At 42.8% G+C, this 27,001-nt stretch overlaps 1 protein-coding gene across 6 annotated transcripts in view; it reads right to left on the bottom strand.

Moving 5' to 3' along the window:
• Nucleotides 1-27,001, bottom strand: part of ANKS1A (ankyrin repeat and sterile alpha motif domain containing 1A) — a 155,267-nt gene that overhangs the window by 84,743 nt on the left and 43,523 nt on the right. For 4 of the 6 annotated variants that reach the window (XR_012155829.1, XM_073320116.1, XM_073320117.1 and 1 more), the window contains exons 2-11: nucleotides 25,034-25,114; nucleotides 23,489-23,645; nucleotides 21,636-21,698; nucleotides 15,511-15,807; nucleotides 14,830-14,905; nucleotides 14,417-14,518; nucleotides 13,131-13,226; nucleotides 9,887-10,083; nucleotides 7,672-7,761; nucleotides 2,279-2,399 (exon numbers count right to left, since the gene is read on the bottom strand). Coding sequence is in view for 5 of the 6 variants with exons in the window: in XM_073320116.1 (XP_073176217.1) it covers nucleotides 2,279-2,399; nucleotides 7,672-7,761; nucleotides 9,887-10,083; nucleotides 13,131-13,226; nucleotides 14,417-14,518; nucleotides 14,830-14,905; nucleotides 15,511-15,807; nucleotides 21,636-21,698; nucleotides 23,489-23,645; nucleotides 25,034-25,114 (1,280 nt within the window). In the remaining variant the exon portion in view is untranslated. The remainder of the gene's footprint in view (nucleotides 1-2,278; nucleotides 2,400-7,671; nucleotides 7,762-9,886; nucleotides 10,084-13,130; nucleotides 13,227-14,416; nucleotides 14,519-14,829; nucleotides 14,906-15,510; nucleotides 15,808-21,635; nucleotides 21,699-23,488; nucleotides 23,646-25,033; nucleotides 25,115-27,001) is intronic. The other 2 variants (XM_073320118.1, XM_073320127.1) reach the window with 1 other exon arrangement.

Below are 27,001 nucleotides of genomic sequence, written 5' to 3'. Positions count from 1 at the left end.
TAAACACAAACCAAGAGCTGTCAAGCACCTGGAGTTACATGATGCAGTGAGTAACTGACCCCTGTGCCATTTGGACCATGCAGGACCACTGCTGTTCCTGCAGAATGAGGAGAGCTAGCCGGGCAGAGAAAAACTGCAACACATGTAGCCTTGCCATACTGCTGTCTCACACATTATCTCACTGCTTTAAAAACTGATCCATTAACTTTCAAGGTAAGAGCTGTGAACAAAAAGCACCATTTAAAAAGGAGGACAGTAATATGGGTACTGGAAAGATAGTGACTGCTCTGCTAACACTCCCCCCGGCCCCACCACCACGTGCTGAGAGAGGTAACAGGAGCAGAGATGATCAAGTCCTCCCCTTTCTCCCTCCCACCCCAAGCTTACTGCTGCCTCTTGCATTCAGATTCTTGTATACAGTACCGAGAAAGGCACTGGTAGACCCCTTTTCCTCTAACAGCAGCCCCTACCCATCACCTGAGCTGAGCCACCTCTCGGTGCTAGATCTAAACAAACTATTTCAATCCAAAATGAAAGGAATCAATACAGAATCTCAGAACCAAACAAACACTGTTAGATTTTTGGATTGCTCTCCTCCTAGTGGAGAAGGGGTGGGGGGTTCTTTAGGTTCATTAGAACCACAAGGAGACATCCCCAGAGCTCCAACCTGGATTCAGGGCGACTATCCTTCTGGCTGAGGACTAGACAGGAACCAGGATTCCTCTTTGGCTCCTTATTCAGCTAAATGGATGACAAGGGGCTTCCATCAACTCCTCCCTCTTTTAAGGGATTGGGCCCAAAGACTCTAGTACTCATGGCTCATGCCAAGCTGAGGGGGGAGAACCTTGGATCAAGATCTGAACTTAAGTCTCCATGCGTCTGTGCAAGGAATCACCACATTAATGTATCACAGTTTAAACAGTGCATTATATTGTGCATATGTAACTATACACACCCCCATATCCAATACTTATTTATGCACCAGCATGTCAAGCAGAAAGGCCAGAGCAAGAGGAAAGAGGAGTCGTGTCATTGGCAGCTTACAGAAGAGACAAGTCCAGCAGCAGCTGACCTACGTGAATCCAGCCTTTCAAGCCAAGCATTAGGAGACATGAGCCAGCTTGTCAACCATCACCCAAGGACTTCTCTCACTTGGGACTGTGAAGCATCAACCTGAAAACCACTGCAGTTTTGCATCAGACTACGAATAGCTCTGGCAAAGACTGGTGGGAAAAATCAATGACCTCTTTGGCACAGCGTGTGTGCACGCGCATGTGAGAGAGATTACTGGTAGCATTCAAGAAGTGGAAACTAGCATCTGTGAACAGACTAGGAGGAGGAGTGTGGTTCTGGAGGGCAAGCAAGCAACAGTCATAACGCTCAGTCATATTTACTGTTCATTCAGTCTCAAGATGAAACATTTGCGCCTTTAGACTGGAAATCACAACTAAGTTCCCCATATCTCTTGCTCGTTTCTGTTGCACACTGAGCAGATCTTTCACCTAAAAAGATCTCCTTGAAAGAAAACCAAATGCAACAATACCCATCTACAAAATACAGGGTGGTGGGCACAGCTCCAGGTTCCCAAATCCCACAAACCACCAATGAAGGTCCCTTTGGGGGAAGAGAGCCAAGGGCAGTGTTTAATCTGACAGCATGACTGGATTTTAAACTGGCGCCTAACAGTGGCTTACTTCGTCTGTGTTTTCTTCCTTTGTTAATTTACTTTTCTAATTGGCTCTGACAGCCAGTGGTGCATTCGTTGATTTCCGATTGTGATACCAGGGCCAGATCCTCAGTTGACATGAATTGGCACCATTGTATTGACACAGATTTACACCTGCTGAGGATCTGGTCCATTAGTATTTACACACTTGTATTTGTTTGACTCGCTTGACCACGATTTTTCCCAAATGGCAACTGATTGGTTATTCTTTCATTTTGATCTTTTTTGTTCCTGTTTTGCTTACTTTGTGCATGAGATTCTAGTGTTTTAATTTTTACAGTTCAATGGGTCAAGTCCCTAGGATCTCATATTTGCCTGAAAGGCAAAAAGCCTTCTCTTACTTAATGTAGATATTGAGGCAGAAATATTTTAACCCTCTCCTCTGAGAATGGAAACAAATTACCAAGGGAACATAACTGCAATACAGAATCCAGCCATCCGAACCAGAGAAACAGCTAAGATCAAATTCCTCCCCTCCTGCCTCCTACATGCTGGTTACATCTGCCAACCCAGGCAGTCTGGGCATTGCTGTCTTTCTGTATCATCTCTTACCTTTTGTTTTTCTATCCCCTGCAAGCGGCTTTTTAGTTTCTGCAGTAAGCAACAGCTCATAAGGATGCTCCTCCTCTTCCTCGGCTGCATTTCCCCTGCTCTTCCTCCGCACCACAGAGGCCTAATGAGACACAGCAAGATGTAGTTGTCTGTCGAACTCAGTGTCATTTACCCCTCTGGTATGCATAGAGCCCTCCTCTATGCCATTCTTCTGACCATTGAATGTGCAGCAGAATCCACCCCTCTGCCAGAGAACTAATTCAGAAGCTAAGATTGTTCCTTAAAAATGCAAACCTCCCCCAACCCCAACACTACTTTCTAGCTCTTACAGTTGGAAAAAAGCCTTCCAGACTGCCCAAGTAACTGATGTAGTGATGACTGAAAAATGATGACTGCAAGCAGCCTGAAAAAAATCCCTATCTACGTTAAAGGGATGCTGACTCAGACTTCATGAGGCAAACTCCATTAGCAACTTATTAACTATTTCACTATTGATTGGGTTTGTGAGACAAGTATGCTCGCTAACTGAAGTATTCAAACTACCTCCTTCTCACACTTTCCCAGGTGCCAAAAGTTACAATTAGCATTTTCAGTATCAAGTTCCACAGCATGCTTCAAACTGAAAAGACCAGGAGCAATATAAACTGAATTTAACATCAAAGTAACAAAGGGTACCAAAGTGACTGTATTACTTATTTCCATTTTCAAGAGAAACCTCTTTTTGTAATTAAATGGCTCTGGAACAGCTGGAGAATCCCCAACCAACTGCACTGGAGAGCTGCAGAATGCAGGAGTCTTGCTGCAGAGTACATGCACCTTAGCAAGGAATTACTTCTACGAAGCCTGCCAGTGGTGGTCTTCGAACACACCCAGCCTCCCAGGCAGTCAAGTTACCTTCCTTGATCCATTGTACCTCCAATGCTAACGTATTAGAGACTAAGGCAGTGGTTCTCAACCTGCGGCCCAACCAACACACAAGCTGCGGCCCTGTGACATCCTCAGAGCCATACAGATAGTACTGGATGCGGCCCATATAATATGTTGTGGGCTGCATAAAGAGGCTGAGAACCACTGGACTAAGAGCATGTCTACGCTGCCCTGCAGTTCAGCCTACGGTGTATCTATAGCAATGCACACCGAAGTGCTGTGCGGTAACCCCACCACGTGGACACTGAAGGCACAAACAGCAAGGTTCTTGCTTTGCATCAGTATAGTCCTGTTTGAAGAGGACTACAGACATGTGAACTAGTTCGCGCCCTCAGTGTCCTCATCAGGGAGATACAGCACAGAACATTGGGTGCGCATTACTATTCACACCCCCATTGGCTAAACTGCAGGGCTGTGTAGACACGTCCTTAGTCCGTATCAGGTTCAAACTAACTCAAAGCCTCACCGCGAAACTGAGTCAGGAGTTTGCTTAGCATGGTGGTGAAGCTTAGCAAATCATTTGAGGAACATGCTCTGGGTATGTAACAAAACCAGGTTAGTTTCCCAAGGTTTTGCATTTACATGCGCATCTGCAGTCAAAACACCTTGATTTCCTTGAGCCCTAAATGAGGAACGAAAGACCTTCAGTAATAGGCATGCACTAGCCTGGGCAGTCGGCAGTCAGCACTCAGATCATAGGACTGGCTTCTCACTTCATGTTGCGAATAATCCCACCACAAGTCACCCATCACTGCACCCAGTCTCACTCACCCATTTGCAATGTTCAGTCTGGTAGCTAAATTAATGACAAGAAAGTGACCATTTCCACCTGGTTTATATGCACTGAATCCATGAGCACTGAACGTGGCTAACTGTGCTGGAATGTTCACTGCTACTTTGCCTCCAAAGAATGAAGGCTTTAAAACAGGAGCATGACAAGTAGCAGCTTTTGGAATGGCAAGTGTGCAGTATGCCACCTTCCTTTTTGAAAGGAAGGCATCACTCCCTCCCACTTCTGCTAGAACTATTAAGACCTTGCATGTTTGGGGGCATTAGAGCAGATATTTTATTTTTAAGCCAGCACACCCGATTTACTGTTATTTTCCCCACTCTGATGCAGCTCAAGTGTTTTTGCTTTTCTACAATTTGTACCACAGTAGTCCCAACTGAGATGAGAACTCTGTTTGCTAGGTGCTCTACAAACACTGAGAGGCAGACCCTGGCCCTAAAAGCTTACAGTCTAAGCTATGATGTGACTGCCTGTTACGTTAAACTGCCAGGATAGGCTACTAACAGAATGGCCTGGACTAACAAGCCACAGTTTACTTAATGAGGGTTTCAAACCATGCAAGCACTTTACGTAACTTACTGGCTGGACTATCCACACTGCTTCAAGTATAGTTGGGTACCTCCTCTCGATGGGAGAGGCTGGTTAGAGAACATACACTGTTATTTTAACTAGGCTTTGCCTATTCACAGCATCTGTCTGAGTAAGGGTCTCAGAAACGCTGAACATTAAGAGTTACATCTCTCCTCTGAGGTAGGTATTTATATACATCCCCAAAGCACTGAGAATAGGTAGATCTTGCACTGTGTCCTGAAAGTCCAACACCGGCTCTGATGATCCTTTTTTTTTTTTTGGGGGGGGGGGGGGGGGGGCGGGGGGAGAGAAGAGAGGGGTGAACCTTACAAATCTAGGACCTTCTACCCTCAGCAATGACTTGAACGAGGTATTTGACATTTGAATCTCTTTAAGTGAAAGAAGACAGACCTTAAGTCCTATGCTATCTAACTTCCATCTAGACATGCACCAGGGATGGGCAGAAGGAAATTCAAGTTAACATCTCATCCATCATGCATGCACATGGTTCATTTCCCGAAGTACATTAGACTGAGTAGGTAATCAACTCCTTATTCCTATTCATTAGGAGCCACCACCCAGTTGGTGTTTGAAAACACCCTGTCAAACATACTTAACCCTATAAACATTGAACACTCCCAGATCTGGATGATTTCCTGTAATTCACCTCTTAATGGTCTGTGCTGCCTTTAGGATTTATTGCTTCAACTTAAAAAAACAGGTGGCTCTAATTCAGTCTCTCTCCCCCCCAGCCAGAGAACTACAGAATACCATTGGAATAATCACATTTTGTCTGAAACTAGGTGTGTCTAAGCTTCCCATTTTGGTGATGGGAGTAGTAAATAAAAGATGAACTGAAGTCTTGTCTGAGATTTCAGTCTCTTATTAGGCTACAGAGACAGAAGGGTTCTATTGATGCTGAAAAAATTCACTAGTCAGCTATGAGCAATCAGCTATTCTGCACATAAGTGCAAAACATCTCTCAGTGGTGAAAGTCATGGTGCATAAGTGAGGAATAACTGCTTACACTGTGAAGGTTGTCTCATGGCAACAGAATAAAAGGCTGTTTTGAAATAAAAGCTTGGCATTTATAGAGTTCAGTTAAAAAATAAGAATACCATAATGTGTAATTTTCTCAATCATGATTTTTTCCTGTCCCTAAAGTTATGGCAGGTTTTGAGGAGGTAGATGAGGATTCTGCGTCATGTGTTTCAATGAGACATTTACAGTCTTCCTAGGGCACACTGTCCCAGCAGCTGCCCCTGTGGTGGACAGACCTGGCAGCGAGAACATACGTTGTGATATGACAATAGGGCAGGGTTTCAGTGGGCTCTGCTAAAAGTCTTCTACAGCTATTGTATTAAAATCGCTCCAGGATGACTTTTCAATTGCCTAACAGTATCACTGTTATTGATCACATTCATTTCTAACTTGGTCAAGAGCACTCCACCATGAGGGCCATACAGGCCAGGATTGAATGTCAGCCATGACTTAGTCCAGTCTGAATGGAAACATTGCATTTTTATCCTCAATTCAAAACTAGGAATTCTCTCAAATTTAACACCCCTCCCCCCAAAAAAATTTCTCTTCAGGCAGAGATCAAGCATTGAAAATTTTATCCTGAAAGGAATTCTGGGAAAGCATGAGTATAAGAAGCGGGAATAACCGCTTGAAATAAAACGGTTTTATCATCTGATCTACAGTAATCAATACCAGACCAGCTACAACAACACAGTCAGTGCATGGATATCACTGCAGTTGGTTTCAAACCAACATGCCCTTGAAGAATCACTTTGTGCACTCATCTGTTTGCCAGCAAGATTTCCCATAGCTAATCATGTTTCCACTTCACCTTTAATGGAGGAACGGTAAGAGCAAGTGTTTTGTAATTATGATCAAGATCATGTACATCTCCCTCCCTCCATTATGCTTATCTTTATAAGCAGAGTTTCTGCTTCCAAATTACCTGGTGACTCCTTTCCTCAGCCCATGCACGCGCACGCACGCACACCCCCAACCAAAAGACAGGCATGTGGAAAGGATTATGAAATTAATCTGAAAGACCATTTGTAATGCCAGCGAAACCCATTCAATAGGCCATCGTGAAACAATCTAATAAATTGATTTTACCCCCAAAATATCCCCAGACGTACTGCACAGTTCTACGTGGGTTTTTTTTAAAGCCAACATTTTCACTGACACCTTGCATATATATGCTGTACTCCAAACAGTAGCAGATCAAGATAACCAGATAACAAAAATTTAAATCCAAGTGTCTGGTGAACTGAGAGTCCGTTCAAGAGGAGGGAGGCAGAAAAGACTTTCAACTTGTATCTTTACATATATCTTACTTGAGGAATGCTTAAGATTTTTAGTACAGCAGGAAGTTAGCGAGGTTCTCTCGGGATCTTTATTACCTGTCAGCAGAAGTCTCCAACTACACATTAAGGGGGTTTTCTCATTTAAGTGCCTTCTGCAGAGCTTGTTCATCTGAGGTTTTGGGAATTTGGCAAAATGAGCAACAAGACAGACTGCAAACAGTTCAATGTGCACGATCAAGTTTGGCATCACAAAGCACCATATACAGACTAGACATCTGCAGGTGGAGATTTCTTTCACACACGCAATGGACCAGATCCTCAGCTGGTATTAATCAGTTCAATTTACACCTCTAAGTATCTGACCCATAATTGGGAGCTAAGATGCAACATGATTTAATGGCCTCGCATCTCTGCAGACCCGGATTCAAATTCAGGCTTCGGCATTAAACAAAAATATATTTAGTGGGTTCATGATAGCTGACAACTGTCCACATCACAAAACCATTGCCTGATGGGAATTCCCTTAGGAAGAGACTTTAAGTCTGAAACTGGAGGAAGGGTTTCAGGTCAGGACTGAAGTGCACTGGCAGAGTTTCATAAGGAAAGTTTCCATATCAAATTGCCAGTAATATTGCCTCACACAGCAAATCCTTCACTTTCATGATCAGATTCACAAGGGAGTTAAGATCATCATATTTGGCTCCTCCCGGACCATTAAAACTCATCTTTAAACCACACATCCACCGACCCCTGCAAAAAGCAAGCCCCCAATAACACCTGCGTACCTCACACGAAGCACTGCGACCTAGCTTCTTCTCCACATGCTCCTCCTCTTCATCAGGGGGTGGCTTGGCAGGAGGGGGTGGACGCTCTCTCTGCGGTTAAAAAGGCCACCGTTAATGGCTTTGTTTTAAACTCCTTCCTTTCAGCCCCCTCTTATATGCTTAAAGGGAAACACTGTCCCCTGATAAGACTTTTTAGAGTGAAGGACGGCAAAAAGGGTTTGCTCTAACGGCAGGGAGATTCCCAGCTGGGCTGGTGCCTATGCTCCTTCACAAAAGCACCTTTCTGACTCTGTGCTCCTTGGAGTTGCAAAGGATTAGTTCATTATTATGGTACAAGCTGCGAGAAAGGGAGAGTGTGTTTAGATAATTTGCTTATGTTACTCATTTGCAGGAATAAATACGTTCTGGAGAGGTGTGCTGAGTTATGAGAGAACACACGGGACATTAAGAGACTTCCCTGGACCACATTCCTCACAACACTACAGGGTTACTACTTGACAGTTAAATAGCTCTAAAAATCCTGCCATACGCTCATTGCATTTCCACTATATCTTGACTACTCTAGATACTTCATGCTCTCTCCAGCAGCAGCACCTACTGGCAAGCATGGATGCTCAGGCACTTGCTCCAAATCCTGAGCAGATTTTGGGGCAACTCCAACCAGTTTCTGCTTTTCAGAGCACTTCTTCCCCCTTCCCATCCCAGTTTGGCAAACTTGACCTTCTGTGCAGGCTGTATGGGATGAGTTTAGCCTCAAAGGCGGCACTATTACAAAAAGTCCCCATATACGGACGTAGTCTACTTTTAGCGGTGGTTCATGGCAGGATTCTGCTTTGGGTGTTTTACACTTGTAGAAAGGGTCTGGCAGAAGTTTTCCTAAACCTTGTTTTTTAGATTGGTCTCACATCACTATTCCAGTAGCAGATATACTAGAGGAAAAAGAAGTTCTATAGGTTCTCGTTTTGAAACTGTACGAAGCTGGTTTCAACATCCACCTAGCTGGTAAATTATTCATTGCTGATTTCCTTCTTATCTGCTTCAACTCCCCCACTTCAACCTCCCAATAAAAAAAACAGACAACATGCTATGAGCCAAGGTCCCACCCACCCCATGGCAAAAGGTTGCCACCAGCTACTAAAGCCCCAGCAGATGCAATTGACAGAAGGCTAGTTAGGCTGATTTCTTTGAAAAAGACCTTCCAATGACTACACACTTCACTTGCAAAGCCTCCAGCGCCCCTTGCAGGATTCTGTCTGCAAATGACATGCAGAACAAATTTGCTGCCAATGCTAATCACAACAGCTGAAGCATCTGGGGAAATCAGCTTTATTTTACAACTGGGCATTCAAAGGTGACTGGATTACACGCCTTTTGGAGAGGGTAGAGGGTGGCAAGAGAGGAGAAAAATGTCTCAACTCTGAGAATCATACTAGACTCCAGAAGTTTCCGTATAGCCAAGGAGTTAAACCATAAACAAAAATACGTCCTAACAAAGTGAGTGACACTCACTGTATAAAACCCCCTCAGCGGCCCAACACCATGCTGGATACACAGCACCAGAACCATTGGTAACTCAATGCAATTAATAAGCAGCAGATTTAAAACAAACATTCTTCTCTCAATCCACAGTGAGCCTGTAGAACTCCTTACCAGGGGATGTTGTGAAGGCCTACAGCATAACTGGGTTAAAAAAAAAAGAACTAGATAAGTCCCTGGAGGATAGGTCCATCAATGGCTATTAGACAAGATGGTCCAGGATGCAACCCCACACTCTAGGTATCCCTAAACTTCTGACCGCCAGAAGCTAGAACTGGATGACAGGGGATGGATGACTTGATAAATTGCCCTGTTCTGTTCATTCCTTCTGAACCATCTGCAACTGACAAGTATCAGAAGACAGGATACTGGACTAAAGAGATGATTAGTCTGGCCCAGCATGGCCATACTTTTCTTACAGACTTGGACAAAAAACTGACAGACGACGTAGGAGTGGTTACACGCAGGGAATACTATCGAGGGAGCACACACACCCCCAAGCAGGAAACGGAGGAGATCCTGATTGCTCTAATCAAGCTTAGTGGTGGATCTAAAACTTATTTCCAACTGCGGAGCTGGGTACTCAGCCTGTATCTAGAGTGTGGTAGTGTATGGGAATGAAGATAAACACTTTCTATATTCCTTAAAGAGACAAATAAAAACACACATGGCTACGTACAGGCCTGATTCCTGCTGCCTTAAGACCCGTTGTCTCTGCTTCCTTATTCACAGAGTCTCTGTCTGAAGACCTCCCACTGGCCAGGCTGTCCAATGAGTGGCAGGATGTCGCACTGTATAAAGCTTCATAAGGACACTCCTCCTCTGGGTTCATTTCAAAGTCTATGATCAGTTCAGTCACTGCTTTCTCCACATCACCTGGAGGGAATGAAGAATGCCCCATCAATCACACGTTGAAAACAGCAGGAGCCACACAAATCAGGACTACAAGCAAGCCGCATGGATAAAAATTGATGATTTGCAAAGGGAGGAGGGTTTTTTGTTTTTGTTTAAAATCAGATATTTTGGATTTTGTTATTTAAATTATAATAAGTTTTTCTTTTTAAAATAGACATGTTTAAAAATAAATCTGAATTTAACAATATATGTTAAGGCCTAAACGTTGAACCATGTTTCGATAAGAGAAGTTTACGTATCTAAAACATTTAAGGTTATTTGGTTTAATAAAAATAAATTGTATGCTGCTGTATTTAATAAAATTCCAGTTATAATTCTAATGCAGCTTGACACAAATAAGTAAAAAATCATCTAGTAAATAAGCAATATATCAGTCATTCTCTAACATACTAAAAGTGTAGAATTAATAATCTGAAAATATTGAGCTATATAATTGCTCAAGTGTATATATAGTATAACCCTGTCCACAGCAAAAAGATGTACTAAGTTTACTGTAAAGACTATTTAGTTGTAAATCAACATGCTTTAATGGATATATCAACCAATGAGAAGCACCTTTCTTTAGAACTATAACTGCAGCACAAAGAGAAAAGCTGATTAAAATTGATTACTTAAACTGAGCTTTCCACTTGGTGGTTTAAATCATGAAGAAATCTGAGCCCTTGGCGATTATATTTGTGAACTCGTGGTGGGCGGGAGAGATCCCAGCGGACTAGTTAAGGGCAACTCTGGTACCTATATATAAAAAGGGGAATAAGGAAAAGCCATGGAATTATAATCCAGTCAATTTAACTTCGGTACCCAGAAAGATAATGGAGCAAATAATCAAGCAATCCATTTGTAAGCACCTAGAAGATAATATGGCAATAAGTAATGGTCGATATGGATTTGGCAAGAACAAGTCATGTCAAACCAACCTAATATCCAGCCTTGTGATAAGGGGAAGCAGCAGATGTGATATATCTCAACTTTAATACAGCTTTTGTTATTGGCCCACATGACCTTCTCAAAGCACCAATTAGGAAAATATATAGTAGGTGCACAATTGGTTGGAAAGCCATACTCAGAACGTAGTTATCGATGGTTCACAGTCAAGCTGGAAAGGCATATCGAGTGGAGTCCCGCAGGGATCTGTCCTGGGTCTGGTTCTCTTAAATATCTTAATAAATGATGTGGATAATGGCATAGAGTACACTTATGAGTGTACAAATAGGATTGGGAGAGGAAGGGTTGCAAACATTTTAAAGGACAAGATTAGAAGTCACAATGATCTTGACCAACTGGAGAAGTGGGGGGAAGAATAGCTCAGTGGTTTGAGCATTGGCCTGCTAACCCCAGGGTTGTGAGTTCAATCCTTGAGGGGGCCATTTAGTTATCTGAGGCAAAAATTGGGGATTGGCAGGTTGGACTAGATGACCTCCTTCCAACTCTGATATTCTATGAAATGGCCTGAAATAAATAGGATGAAATTCTGTAATGACAAACTACTACACTTAGGAAGGAATAATCAATGGCACAAATACAAAATAGGAAATGACTGCCAAGGAAGGGGTACTGCAGAAAAGGATCTGGAGGTTATCGTGGATCACAAACTAAATATGAGTCAACAATGTAATACTAATTCAAAAACAAAGCAAACATCCTTCTGAGATGTATTAGTAGGAGTGTTGTAAGCAAGACATGAGAAGTAATTATCCCACTCCACTCAGCACTGAAAAGCCCTCAATTGGAAGTACCAGAAGAGATGGATAAATTAAAGTCCAGAGGAAAGCAGCAAAAATGATTAAAGGTCTAGAATATGACATCTGAGGAAAGGTTGGGGAAACAAAACAAAAACTCACCCTGAATTTGTTTAGGGAAGAGAAGACTGAGGGGGAACATGATAAGAATCAAGTACGTAAAAGGTTGTTATAGAGAGGAAGATTCTCCTTAACCACTGAGGACAGGACAAATAGTAATGGGCTTAAATTGCAGCAAAGGAGGCTGAGATTAGACATTGAGACATAACTGTAAGAGTAGTTAAGCCCTGGAAAAAAAGTTATTTAGGGAGGTTGTGGAATCTCCATCATTGAAGGTTTTTAAGAATAAATTGTCTAACCTACAGATGTTTGTCTAAACACCTGTCAGGGATAGTTTAGATAATACTTAGTCCTGCCTTAGTGCAGGGGCTGGACTAGATGATCTATCGAGGTTCCTTTCACTTCCACATTTCTATTTAAATTGTTTTGATTTAAATCAATTGACTCTACAAGCAAATAAAAGAAGTGGCCTAGCAACTGAACAACAATCTAGGCTGCATGCATCACTGCTTAGATATCATGAGGCACACCCACACAAGGGCCACACAAACTCATTAGGGGTTGCCCCATTCAAGAACAGCTGCTGCCATTTTCAGTTCAGTTTGATGTCTTACCCACAAGACTGCTCAAACCATGCTAGCAATAAGCCTTTTTTGACTTCACCAATGTTTAGCCTGGACTTCCTTGATCAATGCTGCAGAAGGATTTTTCCTTCAGTTATAAAAACCTGTTCTATAGACCAGACAGTCTCCACCAGGGTTGTGTGTCACTACCATGCACCCCTGGAATGCAGCCAATCCTTTGGTACTCTCTTTAAGGGAAGATGCGCCACATACATAGGAAGAACTGCAGTCGATTTTACTGGATATGTTTGGTACTTTATGGATCATTTTATTGGTCAAGCAGAGCAGTAGCAAAGACGAGAGCAAACAAACGGCAGCTCCCTCTGGATTTATGGAGGCATCCACCCACTCCCAGGGGCAACAGATGGCATCTGTTATGCAAGTCAGATTTAAAGAACCAGGGGTGAGAGGGAAGGGGAATCATTGGTTTCAGACTATTTGGCTTTCTGGGCACAAAGTATAACTTTTGGATCTATTATAACTGAACCTTATCTCTTCTATACTCAGAGAGCAGTGCAATCATAAATAGTCATCTGCACACCCATCTGGAACTCAAGCCCTGCCTCCCAGACAGCAAATTTCATACCCTGTGATATCCGGACTGCAGGTTCAGTGGCAGGAATGACAGGTGTTGGCAGAGCCTTCTCTGCTGCTTTTGCGCTCTTCTTCCCAATTGTGTGATCTGTGCAGGAAAGAGAAAAAAGCAACATTCAAATAGCGAGAAGCTCACCAGTGGGGTTGCCACTTACCCACATTAGGCAGACAGTCCTGTTCCCTGGTTCAATATCATGCACGCCACATTCCCACCTTGTGGATCAGAACTAAGTGACTATTCTGAAAGCTGCTGAGCTACATATTAAGATGGCTCAAAAGAAATCTAAGTGCAGGATTACATCTCGGAGCTCAGCTCGCACAATAGGAGCGGATTACCCCTTTAATCACATGTCTAGGGTCGGAATAATGACACTTTGAACTTCTGCAGAATGCCTTTCATCAGAGAACTACAAAGTGCTTTACAGATCAACTAATTAAGATGCACACCCAACCTTATCAAGCAGATGACTATGTAGCTGTTTTGTGAGATACATACAACATTGAGAAGAGGCAGTGTACTTGTGTGGACCAGCACAGGACAGTCAAGAGACATGGTTTCTAGTCAGGGACCCACGATAACAAGCAAGACAGCTAGGGTAAAAATACTAAGTTTAAACACCTGAAATTAGACATCTGAGTTTAAGTGTCCCACTCATGATACTTAAGCCTTGAAAACTTTCAGTCTTCAAGCAGGCTTCGTTTCCCCATTTGTAAAAATGAGGACAGTATTTGGCAACTTCACAGGAGTAGCATGAAGTTGAATTAGTTCTTGTTTGCAGAATGCTTTTAACCTATGACACTCTGCACAAATGCTTAGTATTACTAACAGTTACATGCAAGATGTGACTAACATCATATCCAACTGAAAGAAAATTTAAAGGAGAAAGTATTACCCAAGTGGGAATCTAGCTAGGATGTCAGAGTTAACTCCCCAACCTTGTGCAAAGGGTCATAGGGCCTTTTATTCCCACAAGTAATCAAGACCTCTGTTTTAAGGATCATCTGCAAGATGGCACCTCCTAGAGCATCATGATGAAACACTGGCAGGGCACAGAATCAGTGACTCAGAAAGAGTACCACCAACTGAGGTAAAGCATGACATCTGGCAGCATTCCTAGATGCTTCTCTCCAAGGACTGTCCTGGCCTGAAGATGCTTAGCTTGTGATGTTTGCTGGGATCACGGAACATGATCATATGGCTACAGCCACATGTACATTTAGACAGAAAAATAAGTATGAATGACTAGAAACACACACACACACACTCACTCTATTTACCTTCAATGAGAGCTGCTATTTGTTGGCTTTTCTGAGACGGAAGTTCCCTCACAATATCCAGAGCTGTCAGGCCTCTGTTATCTTTTATATTCACATCAATACCTAGAAGAGATAAAGGCGGGCAGGGTGAGGGAGCATTTTCAGACTAACTGCGACAAAGCTAATTTCTTGTAACTGAGTCATGTCTTAGATGCTCTTCTCGTCATTTCCAGGGCTGAGTTAAAGAAATTCTTCCTCCAAAGAGACCTAAGACCCAACTACCCAGAGAATACCTCTTCCATGAGTCACTCAGAGGAACTATTCTTCCATCACTGGCTGATAAGAGAAAAATGTTGCCACCATACACCATTCCTTTATCACATGCTCCTGGTAAAGCGTCTCCAGGCTATTGTGTCAAAATGTCGTTCTCTCACCTGCAGCCAGCAATATTTGTACCACGTCTGTCTTGCCAAACAAAGCAGCCTCGTGCAAAGCACTGCCCTTCTCAGTCTGTAAAAATTAAACAATATTCCATGAGCCCAGATTGTGAACAGGAACCCTAAAACATTTTAGGGATTGATAAAAACAGGAAAGAAAGTAGATGCATGCACAGTACACGGACAAAAGCAACTCACTGCAACCAATACCCATTACTGGAGTCACACTGTGAGAGAAGCTATTCTGTGGCATTAAGAATTTGGGGTGGGAAGAAGGTTTAACATAGGAGGGCCTCAGAATTATAAACAAAGTAAAAACTTCCCAAAGTTTATTTAGAGTGGTTGTTCTCCCACAGAAGGAAAGACAGATAAGACATACAAGTTTATTTCTGTGCTAACAGAAGTGGTTTGGTAGGAAGAGAACAAGTTCTCTCCACTCCTTTTGGGGACACATTTCACGGCTGTATATCTGCCCCATGAGGGACCCCCCAACACCGCCAAGGACTGAATAGGAGACTGAGCTATTCTCATCCTTAAAGCAGAGTCCTCCAGAACAGAGGTCAAGAGAAGCTTGCCCTACCACTACAGTGCCTTTTCTATGGGGAGGACTCCAGCCTCCCCAGCTGCTCTCTGACCCCTTTCACTTGCACTATATTCACATACTGATTGACAAGATACCTGGTAGTTGCTATCCATGCCGGCATCTAGGAGGACATGGACTACAGCTTTATGTCCATTCCTAGCTGCCAGGTGCAAGGGTGTGTGCTTCTTAGTGTTGCAGCTTAAAAGATTGGGGTGAGCATTCAGCAGCATCTTCACAACCTCCAGCCTTCCGTAGAGCGCGGCCAGATCCAGAGGTGTCTCGAACTTGTTATTGCGCATCGTGGGGTCCGTCAGCTCCTCCAGGAGAACCTTCACAACTTCCGTGTGGCCATACTGAGCAGCACAGTGCAGCGCGGTCTCATTGTCGTTATTCTGAAGGGTCATAAACACAGCAGCGGTCAGAAGACTGAAGAAATGAGCCCTTAGGTGCCTCACTCTCAAAACCATTGAAGTTTAAATGTAAAAACAAGACAAACAGCAAGTAGTGGGGATGCAATAAATCCATTTGAACATAAAGAGCCCAGAGCAGTGTTTTGGTCATGTTCCTACTCCCATTTATCAGGCGCAGGTACCCTTCATAAACTGACCAACCCACCCAAGAAAAGCCTGTAGGAAGTCTCAAAACATTCATCAACTGACCTTTACTTTCTCAGCTATGGGAAGCAGTTGCTGTACACAGATATACTCTGCTTTCAAAGCACTGAACACAAAAGCAAGAGGCCATATTAAAAATGAGAAGACTGCCAAGTTTCTGTGGATTGTCATTTACTTTGCAAGCTCTTGCAGACAAGGTCCCGTCTTATCTATGAAGCATTCAACAGTCTTGGGCACCATAATAAGTAAATGCAAAATGTAACAAGCAAACTACAGTATGGATTCCATCTACAGTAACTTAATCGCCATTGTTTAAAATTTAAACTTCAATTGTTTTTAGAATCCAGTCATTTCTCCTATGACTGAGGTTTTGATTCTTTTGCAGCCATTCCGCTTTTACAATTCTGAAGCTTGTAAGCAGAACATTTCAGAAAGTGTGCAGTATGTTTACATTATCACATGCAAAAACGTGAATTTAAGAAATTTAGTGAGCAGCACAGCTCTGTGCCAACCAGACCTCCCGAGGCAAGGCCCTCAATTCAGCAGTGGGCAAGTGTCTAAGCCACAAGTGAATGCCTGATCCAATTAATACATGCAGCATCTGTCAAGTTAAAAAAATCAGCAGTGCAGAGTAACTATAGGCAAGCAACCCGAAAAAAATTTTCATTTCCAGGTGCAAAATGTGTGAACACCTTCCCTGGATTTAAGCCAGTCTGCTTTCAACTCATAAGCTCCATTAAAATTTCTAATTTTACTACTGTGTATTATATGCACAGAAATATTTCTGTTTAACATTCAAGTACTTACTGGTGTCTGCTTTGACGCAAAAACCTTCAGTACAAACTTGTGCTTTCTCTGCTGCTTTCACAGCAGTTCTAACCGTGGCACAAAATTCTTTTTGCTATACTTCCCTTTTTAAAAAAAGGATAGCTATTTGTCTAGCTAGATTTCATTGCATATGGCCAAAATGTTTCCATGTTGCTTTTTTTGTGAATGGTGTTTTGTGGATTATGATTTGCAGAGGAAAGGCTCAATATTTTGCACCATTTGCCATTGAAATAAGCTGTGAACTGGTCGGGATCTACACGTGCTTTAATCCTACTAATGTGTTAAATCACAATCTAAAGATTACAAAACTCATGCATGCAAACTCCCATTGGTTATCTGGTATTTGACTGCATCATTTTTCAGCCACGTGAAATGCATAAGGAAAGTAGGGAGCTGTGGAGACAGCCTCTACAGTCATGACTCACTTATAAAAACAAACAGAATAAGGAAGTGAGAAGCCTCAACAGCCACATGCAGAAATAAGCAACATTTATAAGAGAAATGTGTGGGAGATGCAGGGTATCACTATTAGAGTACAAGTTTAACAGAGAGTCTAACAGCACAGGCTAAGCAGCCATAAAGAAAGCAAGCGAGCACAGGGAGCCAGGCCAGTGAATGCAAAGTGAAGAGGACACAACGTACAGTTAAGCAAGGGAAAGATACTGAATTGCTAACAGTGAACACGTAGCACCCCTTATCTGTACATCTCAAAGCATTTACCATGTTTGGGAAGTAGCATTAGCCTCATTTTACAGATGGAATCCAACCCATCTCAGTAATAACTGAACAGCTTCTCCATGACAGTGAAACGAGTCTGGGGGGTCTCAGAAGGCAAGTGCCCACATCACAGAAACATTAAGCAATCTTCCCAATCTCTGCAGAATGGTGCGGAGACTGTTGTGCTCACTCCTAGAGCAGATTTCTCCCAGCAGGCGCAATGGTGGGACAGTGTGAGGGGAAAACTCCTTGCCAGACACAGCATGAGCGCAGAAAATTTCCACCATTAGGGCTGCCAGCCTAGAACCTTTCACCAGCACAAAATTCATACCCCTCAAATAGATCCACACAGCACTGCATGCATACAGAAGTGTATACCTGTTGAAGGAGTGTCTCAGAGACGGCATTAAATAATTTTCTAATAAGTATTCCTTAGGTCCTCTACCTTCAGATGGCAATCTGGTCCAAAGAGGGAGGGGTCATGACCACCCTCTCTTTCCTTACAGAGAGATGGGAGGAGGCCCTGAAACTATGGATGGGACCCTAAACCTTTTTCCTTTTCTAATATGGGGTCACAGGATGAAACAGACTGTACTAACAGTATCTAAACCAAGTCTTTCTCCACCACTGAATGAGAGCCAGAAGCTCCTGTGAACTCAGCTGCATAAATGCTCATTGTCTCAGCAGCAGACAGCAAGAGCTGGTATCTTCATGGGTCTCCACTCCTTCTACTAGGAGAAATGGGAGGGTCACTATCCAGGTTTTCCGTTGTACATGCACTCACTTGGACTTTTGAGCATTTACCCTGAAATCACTTCCCTTATGTTAATAACAGAAAGTTATTTAGGGCAAACATACACAGAGCAATCAATACCAAACATACAAATCAGAAACCCACAAATGCACTGTGGGGAGCAGAGAAATGGACAACTGGGAAAGCTATGAACAGCCAAGGCAAGCACTGAAGCTATTCAGGGCAGAGGAGACTCACCTCCATGCCCCAAATCACCACCCCAAATGAGGGTGGAGAATGACAAAAGGGCAGACCCCCTGGTTACTCTATGGTGGGAGACAAAACTCCTTCCCAGGAGCCAGAGACAGTGAGACTTCATGTTTCAGACTTACTAGTCAAAGACAGATAAGAACAATGGAGACCCTAAGTAGGATCCAGGGACAGCACTCCTGTAGCAATCCCACCACCGCCCCTCTTCACAGCAGTTGGGAATAGGAAGTTGGGCTTCCTACCAGACTTAGCCCAGGGACCTCTGAGTAGAGAAGCAGAAGAGGGGAAAAGCCTCAGCTTACGCATCAGCCTCTGGAGCTAGTAGGTGTCTGGTAAATTTTTCCAACGCTGGTAACTACGTACCTACCTACCATACCCCTTATCAGACCTGAATCCTATGCCTTTCACAAACACACCACTTTGCACTGGAGCATTCAATACTAACATTTCAACACACCTTCCCACAATTTTCCTAGTTCCCTCTCCTAACACATTATCTGGGCTTTCTTGCTTTGCGCATTTCTAAGAAAAAGTGCTCTCAGCCTATAAAACCCTTTGGAAAGCCTCCATGCAGGGCCCAGCTATGCTCCCAGTCCTTCATGCACTCACTGAAATACAATCTGAAACACACAGACAGCCCTCTCACTGTGATTGCATCCCAAGATGAAAGAAGAAACACTTGCTGAGCAACACCCAGGCTACTTCTCCACTAAGCAGCGTGCCATAACATTCCGATATAACAGGGTAGGGAAGTAGCCAGAAGCTCTGGGATCAGTTACAGCATCACCATTCCACACAAGAGTCTGCAGTCCCCTTGCACGCCCATGAATGCAAAAAGGAACTCCACGCGGGACACAGGATTGAACGGATTCTCCCATTTCTGTAGGTGCCCAACACTGCCAAACACAAACATTTCAGAAAAAGGATCCCCAGTTGTCTGGCCATCCATCGGGTGGGTTCACTGCCCAGTTTTATTTGCAGACTGGAGATGGTATGCTTCCACTTTTATCAGTGGCCCATGCAGATTTTATAGCACACATTAAACCCAATCTCCATTATTTGTTTGTTTCCAGAGAGCAATTAAAAAGATACAGAGAACTTGTGTGGCATAGCTTATTTTTCCTTTAACTGCAGGACTGAGAGCTTTTCTACTCTGGTTTTGGTTAACTGGTCAGTTTCTTCACAGGAGTTAGCCAAATTAAAGGAAATAACAGTTACAAAAACAAAGATAGCACTCCCTCATCTCCTTAACTTAATTATACCACTCATTATACACAGCTTCCTCAGGTCTGGAATACCCTATAATCAGGTCACCTGCAGCGTACACTGCAGGGACCATCTGCTCAGTTGTAGGGGGGAGGGATAGCTCAGTGGTTTGAGCATTGGCCTGCTAAATCCAGGGTTGAGAGTTCAATTCTTGAGGGGACCATTTAGGGATCTGGGGCAAAAACTGGGGATTAATCCTGCTTTGAGCAGGGGGTTGGACTAGATGAACTCCTGAGGTCCCTTCCAACCCTGATATTCCATGATAGGCATCTTTTTTTAAACCTGTCAGAAGCACCCAAGTCTTATTTTTGAAACAGTGGCTCTTAAGTCACACTGACTTCCAATGACACTTAGCTCACACTTGAGTGACTAAAGGACTTAGGGGCCTTAGGAGCTTTTGAAAAAGTTATCCTAAATAAAATGCAGTTCTCTTTTTAACTTATGATCAGTGCACCAGAAGCCCAAGGAAAGTCTTTTAAAAATATCCTTTACAAAAACCAAGTCCACAAAAAAGATATGACTAACTTAATATCTCTAGAGATATTTTAGCTCAGTAGCACTGCATTGCAGCACTTCTTTCACAAGAAAGACTGACAAACTCCAACATTATTTTCCAAAGCTCCTTTTAACACATTAAATTCCCCATCCTTAGTATGTGTTTCCACAGAAAAGACTTGTTGCTGTAAAATTCCACCTTTAAAAAAAAAAATGGAGAAAATGTGATCTTCAGTTACACATTTTTATTCAAAAAGAGGTATGCACTGGAGTTTATTTCCTGTAACAGATATCTGCAAATACAATCACCCTACTCCCCCATCAGCTGGGAAGCCCAAGAACTCTGCCTGTGTACGGTACTGCAGATCAAGCACAGTTGAACTTTTAACTGAACTTTAAAGAACTAAAATCTGCCATGGCTGGATGACTCCAGAAGAGTTGTCCAGAAGCCATCCTGGGTTGATAGTTGAAAACAGAAGCATCTCATGATAAATCAGTGGGCTATTATATCACTTGCCTGAAGCCTGGCTATAAATAAAACTCAAACACGGCAGGTGTCTGAGCAAAATACTACTGTCTATCCACTGGCAGACAGAACAAATGACCTTAGAAACATTTAAATCTGCTTCACTGGATGGTAAGTTCTTATTTTTGTGCCCTTTTTTGGATCAAGATTTCCTGAAAGCAGAGAGAAAAACCAACAGGCAAAAAAAACACAGGGACAGAAGACTGGGGATAAAGAGCCAGACACAAAACACAAGGACTCAACACCAAAACAAGGGACCGATGCAACAAGCAAAATGGGAGGTCTTAGATGGTACAGACATTACTGTCCGCTGCCACCAAAAGCATTAACTATCCATTTAGAAAAATAGTATAATGTCACTACAAAGGAGATTGGTCATTCACTCTGGAAACCCCATGAAGAAAATGCAGCCATCTTTAAGCAAGAAAAAAAATACCCATTCGTTCAATTTCTGCTCAGTAATAATTAGAGGATGTGAAACAAAATCTGAAGCATTTTAATGAAATTGTTACCTTTTGGAAGTCATCCAACCAAATTGACCATCACCACGAATCTCATATGTTTAAGTATTGAAAGTAGGGAAGAGATTTCCCTAAATAATCTCTCTAGACCTGGCTTAAAGAAACCCACAAATAAATGGTTGCATTTTACTGTTCCTCAAGTGGCTGGAAACCAAGCAGGCATCAGCCAACTAGATGACAATACACCTGGATGCATGAAAGTGCAGCTTGGAGTAATGATGCAGTGAAATCCTGACAGCGAAGTACACACCTTGGCATTGATATAGGGGTCAAAAGGGCCGTACTTTTTGAGTTCTTTGATCTCAAGAGTATTCTACAAAAAGGAGAGGAAAAAAGAAAAATGTGACAATGAAATGGGTGAGATACAGCAACAAAGCAATGGGTGACTCTGAAAGGGTGGGGATGACAACATAGCATCTCATTCCAGTTAACTACACCGGTCATTCCAGCTGGTAGATTGCATAATTTGAACCACTGTGCACAGCATTTACAAACCTCTAAAACATAAAATGTGCAGGCTATTTAATAGACTTTATAAATGAACAAAGGTTCCCACTCAAGACCAAATATTAGAGAAACATTACCGTGAAGAATTACGCTCAATTCCATCTTCTGCACAGGTTTCTTTCATACCTGTCCTACTCTAACCTCAGGCAACAGATGCACTAAGACTTACATGATCACTTGGTTGACTCCATCACAGATTGATTGTAAACAGTTGAGTATGCTTCTTAAATCTGTTTACAACCAATATATTTAAATAGAACAGATTGGCTGCCTGCAGCTGTGCTGCGGGGCACTACTAGGCCTGGAGCTGAAACATGATTGCCAAACATAATGTAATCAAAGACATTTTAAACGTGCACATTTAGCTATTCTTACTTAATCAAGGAGTGGTAATAATTAGCATTGACAGCACTTTTCATCCTCACGGTGCTTTACAAACTACTAATTCAGCCTGAGAATGGCCTTGCGAGGCAAGGAACTCCATTTTACTTACGAGGAACAGAGAATTTAAGCATCTTGTGCAAGGTGTCACAGGGAGTATGTGTCTCAGCCAAGTTTAGAACTCCAGAACTCCTGAGTTCCAGTCCTTTCCTCCAACCACTAGGGAACACCTCTATAATAGGGGAGGTTTACTGATAGTCTGAATGGTACTAAAGAACACATTTGCCTCCCAGTCTGCAAATAGGAGGACATTACTTAATAACAGGCTGCTTCCTTAACCAAATGCTTAGCTAAAGGGCAAAATCATAGAATCATAAAACCATAGACCTTGAGAGGTCTTCTAGACAGTCCCCTGCACTCAAAGCAGGACTAAGTATTTGTTTATATCCAGCAGCCACCTGTCTGAGTGAGTGGACATGCATTTCACACGTGCTCTTATTTGTGTCAGAGATGCATGGAGAAAACACGACAGGCTTTCATGGGAAAGCTACACAGGGAAGTTAGCACTCCAAGATGAGAAGACAGCACAGAACAACAGATTGATACAAGCCAAGCCAACCTGCATCCCACTCAAAGACCAGGGTGCAGAAAGGAGGCTCTCTTACTTGATCGTCTCATCCAATTGAGAGGACTGTGCTTTAGGATCAAGTTATAGTTCTTTATTTGGGGTAGATGCAGGCCATATGCTTTTAAAAACCCACACAATTAGTCAAGTGGGCACAAGTACTTAAAAAAAAAAAAGAGCACTAGGCATGTGGGGTCAACCAAAGACTTAAAGCTGCTTTGATTAGTTCCCAACAGAAAGAGCCAGTATATATCCTTTGACAGTACTAGCAATCTTCACTTAATCATCCAGCAACTGGAGAGGAAATAAATAATAGCCAGTGTTTGTTCTGAAAACCCAGTAGGAGAGCAGATCACCACTTCCCAGGCACTCTGTGGTTGACTGCTCACTTTCACACCCAACCACTCAAAATTTGATTTAACCCATCAGAATTAGAGCACCACACCAAGCAACAGTGTTTCCAACATTCAAACCCATCCATTTCCAAATTGCTCAGCACCTTGTGTCATACGGCTGACATTCTTTTCCACCCTAGGAATACAAATCTGCTGGTACATTAGACACCAATAGGAGGAGGAAGATATTCAGACCTGTTCATTCACTTTAGTGTGGGAGGGTCCCTGATGGATGAGAAGTTTTACTATCTCTGCATCTCCTTTCCAGGCTGCCAAGTGAAGAGGGTAACAACCTTTGCAGTCCGCCACATTGGTTAGCGCATCATTCCTCAGCAGAACTTCCACCACGTCCCTGGAAAATAAGGCTATGAGTCTCCAAGATACTCAGTCGCAACATAACCAAAAAGGGTACTGTTTAGCAGTTAGCACCCAAAAAGTTTAGGCTGCTCAAGAACAGTGGTATACAAACACAACATAAAACCACAAAAAAAAAAACCAACACACACCCCCCCCAAATCTGAACAGTAATAATTTCTTTTTATCAAAATTAAAGTTTTGTGGATTTAAAAATTCCCACAAAGCGTTGCCGAAGAATTATAGACATGTAGGGCTGGAAAGGACCTCAAGAGGTCCTGAGTCCATCTCCCTGTGCTGATTAAATATACCTAGACCATCCCTGACAGGTGTTTGTCTAACCTGTTTTTGAAAGCTTCCAACAATGGCTATTCCACAACCTCCCCAAGTAACCTGTTCCAGTGTGTAACTATCCTTAAGAGTTAGAACGTTTTCCTAATACCTAAGATTTAGGTTAAATCTCCCTTGCTGCAAATTAAGCCAATTGTTTCTTGTCCTATCCTCTGTGGACACTGGATCACCATCCTCTTTATAACAACTTGTTATCTGAAGACTTGTATCTCCCCTCAGCCTTCTCTTTGCTAGAAGAATTTCCACATAGGTCATACTTTCTAAACTTGTGATCATTTTGGTCACACTGGTGGAAACCTGTTCTTCAGACATGCTGCACAGCTGTGCAATGTGAGTCGCACCAGTGTCAATTTGTTGCATTGGTGTGAGTCACTTTTTACACCTGCATTGGTAGTGTCTGAGTGAGTGTCTTAGTGCAAAAAACCTATTGGAGGCAAGCTCCTACGGTCATGGTACAAGCCGAGTAAAACTAAGGAAAAAAGCTTTGAGGCAAAAAGTTAGGTTTTTAAGGCTATTTAAGTTTCAATACATCATCTTATCACTGTTCACTACTAGCCAAGATTCTACACATGTACTAAAGACTAGAAAAACTGCATGTTATTGTATTGTATTTAAGAAAATGTGATCACGTAATTGGAGACAGCATTGTAATAGACATGCACATAGGGGCAGCATTAACACACATACACCAGTAGGATTCTACGGGGCTCTGTTCCTGGAGAGATCCTCTTCTGGATGAGTTCCACAACAATAGGCGTTCATCAGTTGTGGTTGAAGATGAAAGTGTGTTCGAGATAGCCCAAGCATCCTAGCCAAATTTTAAGTCTGACTAATTGCATTCTGCAAAATATGTCTGTACAATTTCACCGCAATCTGGTGTTCTTCACTTCTTGTCCTGAAGGTGGTGTCGTACTGCACCACTGCCCCGTTCTATCTCTGAGGCAGCCGCATACTTGTGAATAAAGGAATTGTATAGTGCACGCTCTCTCTCCAGAGGCACTTTAAGGTAAGAGGCACTATAGTAAAATTGCTTACTTGTGGCCGTTCAAAGCAGCGTGGTGCAGCGGAGTGTATCCAGTACTGTCAACACAGTTCACATTTGGTCCCCTCCAGATGCTGCAAGATAAAAATCTCAAACAATAAGTCATGTACCAAATTTAGAGGCAGCCAGCTGGCAAGGAAAAGGAAAAGTTTCTGCAGAGTTCTTATGCTAAGTCTCTTATTTCAAATCAAGCCATAATAATGGACTGGCAGCTGCAATTAACTGCAGTAAGGCAGAGAACAGATATTGCACAATGCTGTGTTAAACGAGGGTAACAAACGTTACAAAGCATAACAGAGTCATTAAGTAGACTCACTACTCAGCATTCCTCCCAAAGATCTGAGTTCTGCAGCCAGAGGTTTGCTATTCCCTCACCAATGAATATCCTTAAGGCTTCTCAACAGTACATTAGATCATTAAGAAGTTTTAAAGGAACATCGGTGGCAAAAGTCTATCTAAAAATTAACCACAAGAACAGGTTCAACACCCCACACCATCAACCCACAACTAATCCTCTCCCTTCTCTGAAGGATTTTCGTCAGCTGGAGGTCCCTTTTCTCAATGGTAAAAACCATTAAAGGATACATAAGTGGGAGATTAGTTATGGGATACAGAACGTTTAATCTCTAGATCACTTATGCAAGTCCACTCTGAGTCAGTGGTGACCAAAAATAATCTCCCTCTGACAGCTGTTAGTGAGTCTGTGTGAAACAAGTAGGTGGTCTCAGAGCAGCTCCAAGAACTACTGTCACAACTGGCCTGCCTTGTTGGCAGAGTGAGACCAAGAACTTAATGGGCCATGGAGAATTAATCTTCTCTTACTCCTTAGAAGCAGCCCATCTAGAACAGGATTGAAATATACTGACACAGCCAGGGGAGAGAGCATGTGGGCAGGAAGTGCGCACTACCCTTGCCCATGATGTAGTAGTAGAAGGAACTCAATTTCTAGGGCTGCCATGTCTGGCAGCTTTCACCAGCACTTAAACCTGCTTTTAAAAAGATGGGATGGGTACATCTGAACTCAGACATGCTTCCAAAGAAAGCTGTAGACTTCCATCTCTAAGAGTGCCTTCTTTTATAAGCCCCTTTTTGCTGCACATTGGCCTGTTTTGAAACCGATGCATTCAAAAGTACAGTATGATTAATTAATTGAGCCTAGAAAGGCTCCCATAGGCATTTTTGTTTGGCTTTTTAAAGAGAAGCAGGACTGGTACTTGGTTGCCCTCCTCCCCTCCCCTATTGCACTGTCTTAAAATAAGAGTGAACTGTTGCTGTTTATGAACCAGGGCTGACAATATCATTTCCTCCACAGCACGTAATCACTGTGGCTCATGGTACGATACACAGGCAACACAAGCAGTCATTAGGTTTTCTATAACAGTCATTACTCATGGGCCACTCGCCAGAAAAATGCCACCCCCCACACACTGCATCAACTCAGCAGAAAGGAACTGGGGTAACACAGGAAGGGCACCAAACCAATTGGGAGTCCTATGTAGACCAAGCAGGAATTCAAATGTAAACCAAACAATTTGCTTCCCTCATTCTGACAAACATGCTCAAAAACTTAAGTTGGCCTCCCCAGCCACAAAATACATCATTGACGTTTGTTCCCATCAAGAGAACCCACGTGATCCAGCGGTTAGACTGTTATAAAAAGCCTTCGAGACATAGATAAAGGACAATAAGCAGTGTAGAGAAAAAACAACGGCCAAGGGCACTGGCGGGGAAGAGCAAGCCATGAAATCTACCTTGCACAAAGAGAAGATGGGACTTCTACTTAAATGTCCTATCCAAATACATCCCTACACAATAAACTGCATAGTCCTCAATATCTACCTCAGAAGACAGACAATATAAATCCTTAGGCTGTACACCTCATTGACGACTGGAACGCAAGAATATTGGCTTCCCTTTTCGTAGCCCATGCTGTCTTCCCCCTCAGAACACACTTAGGGACA

Source organism: Lepidochelys kempii, chromosome 21 (genome assembly GCF_965140265.1).
Source record: "Lepidochelys kempii isolate rLepKem1 chromosome 21, rLepKem1.hap2, whole genome shotgun sequence".
NCBI classification, from domain to species: Eukaryota; Metazoa; Chordata; order Testudines; family Cheloniidae; genus Lepidochelys; species Lepidochelys kempii.
The sequence above is the reverse complement of the archived record's forward strand: the minus strand, read 5'-3'. Positions and strand labels throughout refer to the sequence as shown.